This window comes from Epinephelus fuscoguttatus, linkage group LG15 (assembly GCF_011397635.1).
Source record: "Epinephelus fuscoguttatus linkage group LG15, E.fuscoguttatus.final_Chr_v1".
Lineage (NCBI taxonomy): Eukaryota > Metazoa > Chordata > Actinopteri > Perciformes > Serranidae > Epinephelus > Epinephelus fuscoguttatus.
The window spans coordinates 14,752,196-14,769,549 of record NC_064766.1 but is presented as its reverse complement, the minus strand read 5'-3'; the positions used below and the strand labels follow the sequence as shown (position 1 = coordinate 14,769,549).

At 36.5% G+C, this 17,354-nt stretch overlaps 1 protein-coding gene across 3 annotated transcripts; it reads left to right on the top strand.

Moving 5' to 3' along the window:
* Positions 1-507: 507 nt before the first annotated feature.
* Positions 508-12,979, top strand: LOC125902416 (CD48 antigen-like). Of its 3 annotated transcripts, none has more exons than XM_049598737.1 (6): positions 508-689; positions 1,572-1,883; positions 1,957-2,244; positions 2,881-3,000; positions 3,677-3,720; positions 12,676-12,979. In XM_049598737.1, exons 1-6 carry the CDS (start codon positions 635-637, stop codon positions 12,856-12,858), a joined length of 1,002 nt encoding a protein of 333 aa, XP_049454694.1. In that variant the 5' UTR covers positions 508-634; the 3' UTR covers positions 12,859-12,979. The 3 variants fall into 3 exon arrangements, with proteins under 3 accessions (XP_049454694.1, XP_049454695.1, XP_049454693.1); XM_049598736.1 differs by lacking the exon at positions 12,676-12,979 and adding an exon at positions 5,313-6,402 and having other exon boundaries at positions 512-689; XM_049598738.1 differs by lacking the exons at positions 3,677-3,720; positions 12,676-12,979 and adding an exon at positions 5,313-5,502.
* Positions 12,980-17,354: the final 4,375 nt, after the last annotated feature.

Here is a 17,354-nt window from a genome sequence, read left to right as displayed (position 1 = left end):
ATAACAACAGTCAGTGGAAACCAAAATCATCGACCCACTGAGGGCTGGATTCAAAATCACACTGAAAATCAAAGCAAAAAATTGAAATCACAGGCTGATCCAACTTGAATTTCGTCACGGCAACTCATAACATGACTCAGTAGTGTGTATGGCCCCTGTGTGCCTGTATGCATTCCCAACATCTGGGCATGCTCCTGATGAGTAGGCGTTGTCCTGAGGGATCTCCTCCCAGAAGGGCATCAGTGAGCACAGGTCCCACTAGAATGTGTCATCCTGGAGGAGCTGGACTACCTGTGCAACCTGACTGGGCTGCAGGTACTGCCTCATGCTACCAGTAGTGACAAGGACACTAGCAGAACACAACACAGAAAGAATCAGTCAGGATGGATCAGGAGAGAGCAATTGTCTGTGGCCACCTTGTAAAACCATTCCCTTTTTGGGGGTTGTCCTTCTTTTGCCTCTCCTGGCTCCTGTTGTCACTTTCATTTGCACCAAAGCAGGAAACAATTAGAAACAATTGCATTAAAAACTCCTCTTCGTATGGTATTGTCACAGTCATTTCTGAGAGATTAACCTTCCGCTAAGCACGGCTTACAAATAGACAGACCACTTCCTCATATGGCACATTTTCAGAATGGAGCTCATTGTACTTCTCTTAACGGTCTCGCTTCTATCGTGTAAAGCACAAGGTAAGAGCTTGTTTTTTAAAAAAATGTTTATTCCCCATTGTTGTTTCAAAGTCAAAGTTTTGCTGTAGCACTATTTCAGCAATACAAGTAGGTAAGAAACTTAAAGTTTCATTACAACTAATATTTGAATTATATAGTATTGAGAAATGCATACAATCATCACCGACATGGACATTGTCAATTTTATCAAAAGTGATGCTTATAAAATCTGAAAGTATACGATTTCATTTGAGATATAGTGAGATATACAGTTATGTCCGTTACTACCCCACCTCTCACCCATGGCTCACAAACAATAGAGGTGTGTCTTTCTTGCAATCGTCAGTCTAAGAGAAAATAAAATACAGCAGTCCATTTAACAAAAATTCACATTGCCCATTTTTGAACAAGGATCTAAAAGTGTATGTTGAGACAGAATCATCATTTTACCAAACAGATGTGCATACCCTGGCAGAGCTACACGCCCTTTGTGTCATGTCTAATTCTTATTTTGAAATTTCCTTTAATTTCTGCTTTGAATTTCAGTATGTCTTTCAACATTTATAGTAAATAACATCAGTGGCACTTTTAAAAATTGGGGAATAGGACAAGGTGAAAGGAAGTCCCCTGTTTTCCAGAAGAGAGACAGTGGAAAGAAAAATAAAAACTGTAACATCTCACTCTCAGTGGGCTTAGTTTCAGTTAAACTCCTCTATCCTGAAGCATGCTGTGACACAATACAAGCCCATACAAGGCATTTTTAAAGACATTTTCTAACCCTTTACAAGTCATGATAAGGTAGGTGATTCAATGATAACAGGAATGGAGTAACATTTAGTATTGACCAAATAACCACATATTCTGTGAGATTTTTATTGTATGATGTGTTCACTGTTTTTACAGGTTCCAGTGCTGTGACTCCTGTGTTTGTGAAGAAGGGAGAGGATGTGCTTTTGAACATCACGAGAGCTGATGGTCTTGAGCAAGTTATTCTTTTTTCATGGAAATTTAATGAAAAGGACATTTTAGTAGCATTTGTTCCTAATAACAATCCAACAGTTTTTCCTAATTACACTGAAAGGATTGAGTTTTCTGTGGAAAATTACTCTGTGAAACTGAAGAATCTACAAAAGACAGACAGTGGAGTTTATACTGCACATGGGACAAGGGTTCCAAAAGAACTAAAAGTAGCTGAATACAAGGTCACAGTTCAAGGTAGGTTTGTGAACATTTCAGACACTGATAGTTTCTGCTGTCATGTTTCTAAAACTGCCGTTTCCCCTCCCAGATCCAGTGTCTCCAGTTGACCTGACAGTGGACTCTGTGTCCAACAGCTCAAACTCCTGTAACGTCACTGTGACCTGCAGAACACAGGACTCTCACATCAGCAGCACTTTTAGATGTGACACCCAGACCTGCAGTCAGGAGGGAGGAGAGCAATCAAAGGTCACAGCCTCTGGTGCTTCTCTCAAAGTCTACTTGGAACCTAACGGCTCAATCATCTGTAACCATAGCAACCAGGTCAGCTGGACCGAGAACAAAGAAATAATTGAACAATTATGCCCCCGACATTCTGGTAAGACTGAAAGACAAATTATTAACTGCTGATAATAATTTACAGTTTGGAATTATGTTAAACTTGGAGCATATGTATTTCTTTTTTTAAAGAAAACCTTTATATGTCCAAGTAAATAAGTTGTGATTTCTTCCATGGCAAATATAGTTAAAATCCATGCATTTTTTACAGTGTTGTCAGAGGTGCATAAGCTATAGGATTTTAAGAATTTCTCAGTGAAGACAGGAAACACAATACTTTGTGTGTAGGAGGAGGGATATATAATTTAAATTCAAAATCAGTTTAAATAGTTGTTTTTTAAATGGAAAAAAGATGTATATTTCAATGAGACCTACTTAAAAACAAAAAATTATGCACCTTATCAATTTGTTGATATAAATTAGTAGATTATTTTTTTAGGTAATGAAGCTGAACCAGAAAATGGTCAATGGAATTTTGTCAGGGTGGCCTTGTAAAACTAAGAAGCAGGTGGTATTTAAATTAACTGATGCAGTAAGTTGTGGAAGGTTGGTAGCAGCAGTCTATCGCAAGTACAGGCTGACAAGATGTGATGCTACAGAACACTTTAAGTTATGTTGCATGGCTTAACCAGAAATACTTCACTCTAATTTGGCTTTTATTTTTTATTTTTTACAGATGTTAAACAACCTCTCAAAGATGTTGCTGGTACTGTGATTGCTGTGGTGGTCTCACTACTTTTTATTCTCATCATCATGATTGTTGCAGCAGTTGTTTATCATCGAAAGAGAGGAAAATGTAAGTCAAGCGTGTGTTTTTCCATAAAATTACAAGTAAAATCTGCAAAATCTTATCTATTTACTGCATATAGGAACATAGTGTTCTAGCAAAATTAATGTCCTGCCACAGTGCTAAATCTCCCTTGTGTTACTAGGCAATGCAATCACAACAATTATAGACTTAACAATATCATGGGCCCTTCACACAATGTAAAGTATGGATGGGAATCCAGTGATCATTATTTACCGTTGCCAGTGTTATGTGTAACATTCTGTGTAACTTCAAGACCCTGTGTGTAGATTTTTCATGTGGTATATTACCAGAATTGATTTTAATTTTAGAAAAAAAGAAACAACCTCAACATTGGTGCAATCCGTATGCTTTAGCCCAGCCATAGCATTTCCAGGCCAGATCCCAGGGTCATCTTTATGCATTGCTGTTCGCCAAAGCACCTTTTTTGGCACAACCTCCAGGGGGTTGCCAAAACACAAAATATCAAATCCTGTGCATAGAGTGTCCATGTGTAGGTTTTGATATTTTTAAAGCTCTGCTGTGTTAAGATGGGATAATCTAGATACACCAAACCCTGAATTTGATGTATCTGCAGCTCAAGTAATGTAAATGTAATGCAATCAATTAGCAGATAAGGTGAAGCTCTCAAAATGATTAAATCAAATCTACATGCATTTTGCAGATAACAGAGAGAACATCGAAAATACAGTTTATGAAGTTCCTCAGGTAAGGGTCAAGCTTTTCTTTAACATCACTCTCCCAAATTTGTCTGACACACCGAGGAACAGAGTTTCAAATTTTGAGCAGTTCATCAGTTAAGTCTGGATTTTAGGAAATGGGCAAAATTAAGAAATGTTTTCAAAATCAAAAACTGGAGCTTCACATGCTGCTGTTGGCTATCCCTATGCACACCAATCACTGTACATTCTCCTGAAAAGGTGGTCTGTCTATGTAAAGGGCCTGTGACTAATTGCTGCAGCAACTTCTGCTCCTGTCTGCTGCTCCAGGTTCTGCTGATTATTTCTGCCTGCTACATGCACACATCACTGGTTGCACTGCTTGCTTGTGATCATATAGAATGCTTTGGAATTGCTGAGCCTGATACACCAAGATGCATTTCTCCAAACAGTCAGTCAGTCAATCAGTCAATCAGTTTATGTGTCATATTAAATCATTAGAGTACAATATTAGTTAAATGAAATGTTGTCTGGCAATTAGTCCACTAACACCGGAGTATGTTTCTTTATGCTGCCTGTGTTGTTTGCTTGTGTTTTATTATAGTTTTTTTGTCATTTTGATACATTGTTAGAAACAAAAATAACATTTTTGAGTAAAGGGGACACAAACACCAAAACTGTATTTCACTTTGCAAAACAGCAAATGCATGCTCCATGCTCAAGTTGTGGGGCCATTGTGCCCTTGGAAAACATTCAATGTAAGTTGCTTATTGCTGTATCATCGCTAGGGTGATGGGACTTGCACTGGTCTAGTCCTGGACTTGACTCTGTCTCAACCCCTCAGAATCTTGGTCTTGTCTCGGGCCAGATACAGTCTGGTCTTGGTCTTGACTTGGTCTCGGTTTAGGTGGTCCTGACTGTAGCACTGCTCAAAACCCTTCATAAAATATTAAATCACTTGCTGGTGTCTAAAGAGATATTACTGCTATAATATAATTGAAATCAGGTTATGTATTTTCGTCTCCCTTTGCTTTCGCTTTTTGGCACACACCAGTTAATCTAAGCTACATGAGACTTCCTGCTGAGCCAAACGTTTTGTACTTCTGCATTTTCTTACCCAGTTAACACTGTGAGCACAAGACACTCAGGAAAAGCTGCACCTCTTTTGCGAACCATGTTACAGTTGTGTGAGAAGTAAATACCGTAAAGAGAACTGTTTGAAGAGAACCAGATATCTTCTCTTTTAGCCTTAGAAGAAATCAAGAAAAGAAAAGAAAAACCCTGTTATTTTCAGTGTCTTTCTCTAAATGCAACATGCTGTATGTGCTGTCAAAGTGGTGGCGATGCTTTCTTCATGTGACTTTGTTTTATGTGCAGTGTGTTGTGCTTGTTTGGCCTTACTCTGCACTTGATAAAGAACACCTAAAAAATGCCATTTCATGCATTTTGGATAAAATTACAGATTGGTTGTAATGTTATGGAAAATAGGGTTGTCATTTTTGTAGTTAATTTTTTAAAGAAATCATGAGCTGCTGTTAATCATAGTGTGATTACTTTATATTACTGTATAATAGCACCATCAAAAAAGTGTAAAGTAAAGGAGCAAACAATGCTGGAAATGTTGCATGATTTATTTTCCAGATTGCAGCTACAGCCCAAACACCAGTTCAAAGGCCAACGCGTGATGTTTCAGAGCTTTCTCCAACCTCCACATACTGCTTGGTGGGGCCTCACACTGGAACTGTGGAATCCACAGAGACTAGAGACAAACCTCTGCCAGAGAGCCTGTATGCTCAGGTGGAAAAGCCGGCCAAGCCCTTAAAAAAATAATCAGGAATTGTATTTCACAGTCTGCACTTGCCGCTATTTCTAGTTTGTATTTAAATGTTGCCCAAGCTGTCGATGTTTATGTTTACCTGACCTGCACCGGTACGAATAGAAAACAATGCATCACACACATTCAGAAGTTGCTCTCTGTATCAGCTCAGCCAGAGAGAGACTCTCATGTTCAACAGGTCCCAAAATGTGGAAACATTTGAAGAAGTTCTGGGTGTATGCACTGGTGAGCACATTTCCTCTGAATGACTGAAGCACCATCTTGGAACACTGTTGTCAATAATTCTCCAATACATTCAAGATCAAAAGTGAACAAATTTTAGTTATCCCTGGAAGGTCAAACTTGAGTATCTGGGGTTGAGCCTTTATCTCACTTATTCACCTGTTCAGACGTTAACCTTAGCCTGTATTACGGTAAAAATGAGTGCAGAAGAACTGTAACCATTATAAGACACACAGGAACCTCGCTGCAGTGACCACCTTTGAAACTCAGCTCACATGGTCTAAAAGCTTCAGAAGAAGATCATGAACTTTGTGTCTAAGGATGATGGACAAAATGTTGTCTCCTTCTTTAACAAGCTGTAGTTTACAGTATGTAAATGTGCCTTTCAAGGTCTCACATGATTATTGTGATTCGAAGTGATGTGCTGCAGGATTCTTGTATTATTTTATTGTATTTATTTAATGTTATTCTTTAAGATATGTAATAAGGGTGTACTATGTGGCATAACTTTCAGCTAATAGTATCACAACCAAAGATTGGGCCATCGGAACAAAATTACATTTTCTTTACTGTTTATTGTTTTTTCTGAAGACTTGAATTAATTTATTTTGTGTGTTTACACCATGTGTTTTGTTCAACATGAGGCAAATTAGTAAAACTATATATATATATGTAAATGTGTGTGTATATATATATATATACATACATATATATATAGCCTATGTATATATATATGTATATATTCAGATTTTTCAGTTTCTTAAAAAGATACTTTTTTTTAACATTTAGGCTAGTTATTTATACAGATATTATAGGAATAATCCCAGTAGGCTTGGAAAGTGTGCTATGCAAAGTTTGTAGCTGCTCTGAACATCAACAGCAGGGATTATGTTGGAACAAGCTTCAAAGTGTCATTAAATGTTTTATTTTTCCATACAATTATATTGTTGTGAATTCAGTGTTTCAAGTGTGTTTCTTACCACAACAGCACTGATCGATTCCTCAGAGTTCAGTATACCAGAGTGGAAAATAAATCAGTGACACATGATTTCCACCTTTATTAATTAAGAAAGTTACAAAACATATAAGATGAGTATATAGCTTTAATAATAATTGTCCTATAATGCTGCATCTACCACAGACTGCTTTCACTAAAATAATAAGATATACTTGAACAAATAATGAAATATAAAATGAACAAACACATGCATTTTTAAGAATATTGTAAGTAGGATCACATTCAGTGTTACATATAATGTACTGCTCAGTATTTCTTGTATGCTGTTGGCTGTGATCTTACAAAAATACATCTTATTTTTGTTTTTTCAGGTAACATCGTCCAAACATTTTTAACATGGTCATCTATCAGAATCACAATCAGAAAACCTTTATTGTCCCTTGCAAGAAGCAATGGAAATTCGTCTTTGACGTGCTCACAAATGTACATAGAATATAAACACAAGTTAAAACATAGAACATCAATACAGAATAAATACAGTGAGGACATTAAAAGATTTTATTGTGAGTTGTACAGTCCTTCTATTTACAAAGTGAGCACCGTGAATACTGGGTATACTCAATGGATAATAAAGAATAATCAGTGGTTGTATAAAAGGTTTTCACACATATTTTAAATCCTACATTGTTTACATTCGTGTTTGTTGGTTTGAAGGCCTCTTCCTCCTCGCCTTTGTTGCCTCATTGCCACATTTCTTGGTGTGTTACTGCCATCAACTGTCGTTCGGTGAAATAGCATGAAGTCAGTGGCAGGAATGTATAAATGTGTTGGCTTGCAGGCTCGTGTGTACACAAGGACTCAAGCACTGAAAAATAAAATAAAATAGAATGCTCCATAGTGCTAATAGTGGTCAAAATCTACCTTTAATCTTATTTTGTTCTAGATAACACTGTGAGATATTTGCACAGTTGGTAGAGAGCTATCTGTTCATTTTTTCTTCTTGAGTTTGTCCATGACGTGAACAGTGATGACGGCAGACACCATGATGATCAGACCAACAGAGAACACCACTGTCTTCACCAGGCACACAGAGATACCAGGAGAGAGACTCTCTGAATCTGGAGAACAACAAAACAGGTGGTGACACAACAGATCCAGACTGTGACACTGCAGCACAACAGGAGTGAAAGGAACAAATCAGTTATTCCTCTTTTGTGCTAATTAAATAAACAAGTTTCAGGGGCCGACCTATATGTTCTGTGCTTAATATTACAATGATGGAGACAAATGTCACATTCTGTGCCAAATACAGAAAAACTGATTTATTGAATTATTATTGTCATTTGATATTCTTTCATTCAGAACATTTCTGTACTTTCTAGTTTTGTTTGTATTCTCCCTCTACAGCCTGACAGGGTGGTTGAGTCAGGTGCAGACCTTATTTATCAGACATTTAACATACAATAACAAACAAAAAAGCAAAAACTAATGGACAAAGAAAAAGCTTATTTTCTTTAAGTTTAGCTTAACTCCAAATGATTTGTCTTTCAGTCTTACCGGCATGTCGAGGGCACAAATGTTCAATTACCATCAGGTTCTTTCATGGAGTCATTTTCCAGAGAAAACTCAATCCTTGCAGTGTAATTAGGATCAGCTGTTACTAAAAAGTCCTTTCCATTAAATTTCCATGAAAAAAAGAATAAATTGGTCAAGACTATCAGCTTTCATGATATTCTAAAGCACATCCTCTCCCCTCTGTACAAACACAGGAGTCACAGCGCTGGACCCTGCATACAATTAAATAAAAATCACAAACAATATAGGCTAAATGTTTTTGTTTTCTGTTTTGGTCAATACTGAATTTTACTGAACTTGATTTATATGTCACATCATTATTTAATGCAGGATTGTTATTATATATACATTTCCATCTATTGAGGGTCATAGGGGGGCTGGAGCCTATTCCAGCTGACATTGGGCGAGAAGCAGGGTACACTTTGGACAGGTCACCAGACTCTGACAGGGCTAACACATAGAGACAAACAACCATTCATGCTCCATTCACACCTACGGACAATTTACAGTCATCATATATATACTCCTGAGACTCGTATTTTTATTTGGTATGTATTTTGAATTTCTCCTAGCTATTTGGGATCAGTGGGACCCACTAAGTATAAAAAACAAAATATTGTCAACAACAATAAAGTCCCAATGTCTTCAAACGAGTACTTCATAAACAAAAGCGTCTTAGCTTGTTACTGTTGTTAAAATTGGTCAAATTTGTTGGCATATCAAACGATAAACATTACTATTCACACTACCACTAGATGGAACAAATGTGTTTACGAACGAGAGCAACAAGTCTGAGTTAAGTAGAAAGAAGTATAAGGTCAAGTAAACCCAAAATGAGATGTCCTCATATGAGAACACAGGTCTCAGGAGGATATATATATATATATATATATATATATATAATTTGTAACTATGACTACCACTTCTTCCCTCGAGCATAGAGGTGAAACTAAGCCTAATGAGAGTTAGATGTTACTCAAAGGTTCCTTTTTTTTTCAATCTTTCAGTCTTTCCACTGCGTCTCGTCTGAAAAACAGGACTTCCTTCAACCTTCAACTGTTCACCAGCTCTGATCCTTTGCTCCCTCTGTCTGTGTGCCAAAGTGGCCTAGAGCGAGAACCTCAGATTGTTCTCAATGAGTGAATATGAGAGAAAAATGTAAGTCACTTTGAACAAAAGCATCTGACACGTTAATGCAATGCATCAAAACAGCTTTCAAAACTTCACAGTGTAATAACATACTGGTAATATGTAACTTTTTAAATAAAGATGTCTGTCAAAAATTTCTTCTTCTTTTAACTTCTTCTACGTATGTAATTTTTAATTCAGGAGTCTTCTAATGTTCGGCACTGAAAAGATTCAGGCTATTTTTTAGATAAGGAACTTCTATTTTTCTTGACAAGTAAGTGAAAAGTTTATCTTGCTACCTTTCTGATCTGTTAATGTAGTTTGAGACCTAAATGTATTAAGACTGTTTTTAAAACCTGCACAATGAAGCAGGGCATATTCACTGTGATGAAATCACTCAACACTGTGTTTCCTTCCTCTCAGATTCTTAGAAACCAGTCGCTCTCCATAGATATATCATCACTTTTTAATTTTTGCATGGTTATACAATCAAAGGAAGGATCATTAATCTCCTCTTCCCAACTGCTCTGATAAAATAGCACATTCAATCAGATAGCACATGTGTGTTGCCAATAATAAGATAAAATCTGCAGTAACTTGATGATGTTCAGTTAACTGATCACAGTAAAGAAGCCTAACATATCTGTTGACAGTATTTCAGTAGTTGTATCCTACCTTGTGCCTCTGTGCAGACCAGCAGGCCCAGTATCACAAAGACAGACATCATAGAGTCTCTGTCAGTGTCCCTGTCTGACTACACAATGCAATTATGTGTGTGTTCTGTTTTGCTCTGACAAACACACCACAGGGTTGAAGCCTTGTCATAGTTGTGTTCTTCCACTCAAAACCACACAACCTCGCTCATAATGTGAGCAAATGAACTTCTCCTTTCAGAGTTTCTCTCTGAGCTGTTTTACTGCTTGAGATCTGTTGTGAAAGACTGAAATGATGTATTTCAAACCTTTGTCAGGAAAGCAAAGTCAAAGAAAAGATGATAAACAAGAGTACTATTATAGTTTAACTGATCCTACAGGCCTCTTTGAAATAATTTGAATAGTATTTTGTTTATATTTGATTTATTTGCTTAGAGGAGCCAGTTTTGTATGTTGCACCAGAGTTAGCTTAGGGACCGTTTTCAACATCATGTCATTTGATTGGAATTAAACAGGACAAAACATGAGGCGACAAAGAGGGAAAGAAAAATGTTACAGTTGCATCAATATGCTCCAATACAGGATGCGTAAGGGTCAATATGAATGCAACATGGTTTTGTGCAAAGATACTCAGTCCCCTTTTCCAGAATAAATGTGTGTCTTAAAGTGGCCGATGGCAAAAAAGAGTCAAACCTTTGTCACAGATGTTTCTCCTGTCAAAACCACATAAACATTCACCATGTTACCTTGTTTATGGTGTAAAGAAACTGATGTCTCTTTTCAAAGTTCCTTCCTGAGGTTTATGTTACTGCTTGACATCTGTTGATAACGACTCAAATTATTTAATTCAACCCTTTGTTAAGGAAGTAAAGTCCATGAATCATCAATCGTGTAGGCTTCTTTGCAAAAGTGGAATCAACAATAGGATTATATTTATGTTCTCTTTATTCGTTAAAGAGGAACTAGTTAAGAGGAACTCGTAAGGGATCATTTTCATTTTTGGATCCATGGCTAAAGATTATTGGAAAGAAAAGAAAAAAAGAGACACAAGGAATCAAAAGAAGGAAAATACATTACAACTGCATCAACAGACTACAGTACATAAAAACTACAAAAAAAACAGTGTGTTTGTTGCAGTAGTTCAGGTTTTGCTTACTTAAATACCTAAACTCATCACTGGTGACTCACTGCACTGAAAAAAATACCCCTTCCTTTCATGTAGCTCTATATTTAACACCTCTTGCATTTTCACAGAACTCAGTATGCATAAACCAAAGATACCTGTGGTAACTATAAATGTGGCCACTTAAGTGTGCTGCTGTGTGAATATACAGTGATGTAGACACACCCAAAATCTGACTCGATGTTACTGCAGCTCAAGTAATGTAAATGTAATGCAGTCAGTAACAGAAAAGGCCAAGCTGTCAGAATGAAATTAAAGCAAATCAACATGTATTTTGCAGATAAAAAAGGGAGCATGGAAAATACACTATATGAAGTTCCTCAGGTAAGCTTTTTTAAAGCACTCTCCCAAATTTGCCTGACAAAGGAACAGAGTTTTAGATTGTGAGCAATTAAATAATAAAGTCTGGATTTGAGGAAATGGGCAACATTTGGAAATGTTTTCAAAATCAAAAACTGGAGCCTCAAATACTTCTGTTAGCTATCCCTATGCACACCAATGTGCATTCTCCTGACAAGGTGGTCTGTTTACTGTATAATACCTGTCACTTCTCACTCTGCATCTATCTGCTGTTCCAGGTTCTGCTGCTTGTTCCTACCTGCTACATGCACACATCACTGGTTGTACTGATTGCTTGTGCTCAGATGTAGTGGTTTGGACCCAGTGAGCCTGATACACCAGGATCCATCTATCCAAACCTGCTGCTGAAGTCTCGTCTGGCAAATTGTCCACTAACACCGGACTGTGTTTCTTTATGCTGCGTATGTGTCGTTTGCTTGTGTTTTATTAGAGTTTTTCCAGCCTTTTGATGCATTGTTAGAATCAAAAGTATAATTTGCTTCCATTTTTTTGGCAAACACCAGTTAATTTAAGCTTCGTGTGACTTCCTAGTGAACCAATAGTGTGTTTCTGCATTTTCTTACACAGTAAATATTGAGAGCAGAGGAGTCTCATGTGACAGCTGCACTCAGTGTTTAATATTTTTGCAAACATAATTTTCATTCTTAGAACAAATCTGGCAAAGGAGAAGACTGGTTCGCAGTGCCTTTTTCTAATTGCTCTCTGTGCTTTCTACATGTGCTTTTGTTTAAAACTGCAGTGTTCTGGGCTGTTGCGGCCAAGCGGTTCATTTGTACTTAACTACAGATCATTTTCAGATACAGTGAGACAACTTATTCTGCTCTTGTTAATCACACCTAAATATGTATTTTATAGCAATTGCATGCATTTAAGAAATAAATTAACTGAAATGTTATGGAAAAACAGGCTCATTACTTTTGGAGCCAATGACACAAAAGTCTTTAGTTTTTGAAAAAAATCATAAGTGCTGCTGTTTATTGTAGTGAGACTACTTCAGATTAATACAGCAATATAGCATCATTATAAGTACAGTGTAATGTAAAAACAAAGTAACCAGTGCTAAAAAGGTTGTATGATTTATTTTCCAGATTGCAGCTACAGCCCAAACACCAGATCAGAGACCAACACGTGATGTTTCAGAGCTTTCTTCCACATACTGCATGGTGGGGCCTCACACTGGAACTGTGAGATCCACAGAGACTAGAGACAAACCTCTGCCAGAGAGCCTGTATGCTCAGGTGGAAAAGCCGGCCAAGCCCTTAAAAAAATAATCAGGAATTATATTTCACAGTCTGCACTTGCCACAATTTCTAGTTTGTATTTAAATGTTGCCCAAGCTGTCGATGTTTATGTTTACCTGACCTGCACCGGTACGAATAGACTGTAAAACAATGCATCACACATATTCAGAAGTTGCTCTCTGTATCAGCTCAGCCAGAGAGAGACTCTCACTGTTGTCAATAATTCTCAGATACATTCAAGATCAATTTGGAAAAAGTGAGAAAAAGTGAACAAATTTATTGTTTAAAAGCCTTTATTAATTCAGAAAATTACAAAACATATAAGATGAGTATATAGCTGTAATAATAATTGTCCTATAATGCTGCATCTACCACAAACTGCTTTCACTAAAATAATACGATATACTTGAACAAATAATGAAATATAAAATGAACAAACACATGCATTTTTAAGAATATTGTAAGTAGGATCACATTCAGTGTTGCATATAATGTACTGCTCAGTATTTCTTGTATGCTGTTGGCTGTGATCTTACAAAAATACATCTTATTTTTGTTGTTTTTTTCTAGGTAACATCCTCCAAAAACATTTTTAACATGGTCATCTATTTACAATCATTCTATCTCCTTGTGTACACACGAACCTTGCAGGCTCGTGTGTACACAAGGACTCAAGCATTGAAAAATGAAATAAAATAAAACAGAGTGCTCCATAGTTCTAATAGTGGTCAAAGTCTCCAGATGATACCTTTAACATTTTTTTCTAGATAACATTGTGAGATATATGCACAAGCAGCTATCAGCTATTTGTTCATTTGTTCATTTTTTCTTGTTGAGTTTCTCCATGAGGTGAACAGTGATGATGGCAGACACCATGATGATCAGACCAACAGAGAACACCACTGTCTTCACCAGGCACACAGAGATACCAGGAGAGAGACTCTCTGAATCTGGAGAACAACAAAACAGGTGGTGACACAACAGATCCAGACTGTGACACTGCAGCACAACAGGAGTGGAAGGAGCAAATCAGTTTTACAATAATGGAGACAAATAGCACATCCTATGCCAAACACAGAAAAACTCCATTTGCACACACACACACACACACACACACACACATATATATATATATATATATATATATATATATATATATGTGTGTGTGTGTGTGTTTATTGAATTAAATATTTAATTCAATTAAATTTTATTTATATAGCACCAAATCATAACAACTTATCTCAGGACCAGGGCTGTTAACAATAATAATGCATTAATTGCGATTGATTTAAGTCCAAAAATAAAGCGTTAACTTTTAAAAATTGCATTAATCATGTGCTGCTATTTTTGTCTTACAGAGGCTATAGATGACTGAGTTTAGGGTGATGACACTGGGATCACATGAAACTAGAAGACATAAGGAGTCCAGTGGTACTAATCATGTTAGCTTCTCAGGAAGGGGGCTTGTTAAGCTCCAAAGTTAGGCTACATTTTGGCGAGGAACAAACAGCATGGCCATCTTTACAGAGGTCCCCTGACCTCTCACCTCAAGATATCTAAATGAAAATGCTTCTATGGGTACACACAGGTCTCCCCTTTGCAGGCATGTCCATTTGATATTAGTCCCATACAGGTTTGGGTGCAAACTATGCACTTCTTTTTACATGTGATTTTTAATCTTCACGTGTCCAGTTTTTAGGTGATATACGGTAAAACTGCAATTGACAGCCCCGAAATCAACAGTTTTGTATTTGGGGCAGGCAACTATTAAAAATTAATCATTTCACAGCCCTACTCACAACACTTTTCATAGAGAGAAGATCACCATACTCTTTCATTTATAGAGATACAGCAATGTAAACAAATTTTCACTAAGAGTGAGCACTTATTTATTTATTTATTTTTTACTATTAAATTATTATTTTTTTCCTGTTATTGTATGAGTCAATATCACTATGAAGTGCCTTTGGTGTCCTCATTAGAATCACTCAGTTATCATGAAAATGTAGCAGAATAATGAAACTCTGAGGTCTTATTATAAGTGGCCAAACATTTGCACACATATCAGTACAATGATAAGTCTCTTAAAATGTGTTTCCTTCATTTTATACCATTTTTTTTCATTGGATGTATGTGATTTTGGCATGTCCCACACACTGCTCTGCTAACTACAGTGTGTGTAATAAGTGGTTAAATGATACTAAATCAAAATTTTTTTTAACATGGTTTTATTGTCCACAACAAGTTATTTGATAAAACGAGTCATTTTGATCATGTATATTCTATTTTCATAATCATATTGAACATTTTGTATGTGTCCCTGAAATTGCTGTCCACCCTGTCATTATGGCGTAACTGCCCCTTTACGAAACCCTCTGATGTTTTCAGTGACATTTCTACCAGCATTTTGTCTTTCCTTAATGGAGGTTTAAACAGTGGCTAGTTGCAGAGTAAGTATTTACACTTATGTTTCGTAATTTTCATCATATTATGTGTGTAGTTGGATGTTGTCAAGCTTAACATGTCCACTCTGTCATAGTGAAATATCAATTAATATAAAAAACTTTTCAGAAATTTGAAATATATTTGTTAAACAGTACATAGTCAGTGAAGGTCCACCATGAGCTCATTAAATGCTAACATTAGCCAAAAATGTCCACCCTGTCATTGTCCACCCTGTCAGCAAGCCTTCCATGACAGGGTGGACATGGTTCATGACAGGAAGGACATGCGCATAGTTTAGGCCACATGCTGATAATGTTACACATATTACAACAGCTATTACACACATTTTATAACAGTACATGCTATACATAGTAAGAATGGACAATATGGATTTTTTTTTTTGGCGATATCAGTATCAGCAAGCCTAGTTTGATAAGGCAAGCCTAGTTTACTGGACCGCCAATTTAAGTGTGTAAGGGAACATTTTGAATTGTCTTTTTCAAGGAATCTTTTATCTTTTATATTATTATAATATTAATATATATTATATTTATATTTTTATTAATATAAAAGATTTTAGCAAGTTAGTTATCAATATGTCATTTTATGGGGACATAAACAGTTGATAATTGTGCTTCAAATAAATCTAAACTTTTTAGTAAGTCTCATCAGCTAAACTTCCAATGATACTTCCAATGAACTTCAGTGCATTGCAGATATCTAAAACCTTTCACAGACCAAGGTAGGCAGTTAAAATGCAGTTTAAATTGTTTTTTATGATCCAAATTGTGTAGTGAATTTGTTAAATTCACCTCATATTTGCCTTATTTATTCCTCGTTTACCTCTTTTTATTCTGTCAATCTGATTTATAATTGTCATATTGTGTGTGAAGCACAGTTAGAAGTTGTTTTGTCATGCTCTGGGTGACAGTATGATAATGGAACTTTAGTTTCTTAAATTTTGTGTATAACAACATCTGACAGTGTCCACAACATGAAGAGATTTTCTTCTGAGAATCCCAACAAGAATCGACTCTGACTCACGGTGAGGAGTGAGTGAGAAGAAGCCAAATCTGCCAAACCAACAATGACAGATTTGGTTTTGATGCGTCATCTGCATTTTGATGACATACAAGTCACTCATAATCTTTCCCAATCCACAATCCCCAGACCTCAAACCCATGGAGCAGAAGAACAAAGCTTTCTTTGCTTCACTCCAGGTAGGAATGCCAGCACGATGTCTTCAAACAGAATACCCAGTGTTTGCATTTATCTTGCCAATATGGAGTGTTTTGCCACTCTCATGCTAATCCATCTGCTGTTTCTCCTTAGTCACACATGCAGTATGAGTTTATGGAAGTGCTTTAAAGGATCAAATGCTGCCTGTTCATTTTAAAGGCCGAGTGTTGGAGGCTAGGCACCTGCTTGCCAAAGCCTGGACTCAAACCTGAGCAGTGTGCAGACATGCTGATTAGTTTTTAGCCTCATCAGATGCATCTCTGCATCTATAAACTCTTTGTGAAAGAAGAGGCTTTACCAGCATTAACACTCAGGAAGAATGATCTGCCAACAGTTTTCACTGATCAGCCAGGGATTTTTACACTGTGGCTCAAATAATCCGTCTGCAAATAGAGAAAGGATGTAACTTGGATCATTTTCTGAATACATTTGCATCATAAATTACTGATGAAAATGTATACATCAACGTCCAGAAAAGTAAGATCTTTATAAAGCCTGGAATCTGTATTGTTATCCACTTAATATATTCATGTAAACTACGCTAGATCTGCTTAATATCTTTATAGTTTGATATTCTATTTCAGCTTGCAAACCTTGTTCTCACTCAAGGTGTCCAGCAATTCAAAACGAATATGTTATAACGTGTTTTCAGTGACAGGAAGAAACACAGTTACATTTTACTTGTTTATCATCAAGCAAATTGCTGTTTTTTTTTTTCTTTTTTAATCAAACTAGAGGACAATGATAAGATATACCATCCCTCAGTCTGGTGTCTGAGATCACAACAGAGTTTCATATTTGGACCATCAATTAAAGGCTGACAAGTGTGATTTATGAGACTT

Excerpts from the sequence above, each read along its gene's own strand:
- LOC125902416 (XM_049598736.1), top strand. The coding sequence starts at position 635 with ATGGAGCTCATTGTACTTCTCTTAACGGTCTCGCTTCTATCGTGTAAA. Across the intron at positions 2,245-2,880 it reads ATTATGCCCCCGACATTCTG|ATGTTAAACAACCTCTCAAA; the intron begins GTAAGACTGAAA and ends TATTTTTTACAG. Across the intron at positions 3,001-3,676 it reads TCATCGAAAGAGAGGAAAAT|ATAACAGAGAGAACATCGAA; the intron begins GTAAGTCAAGCG and ends TGCATTTTGCAG.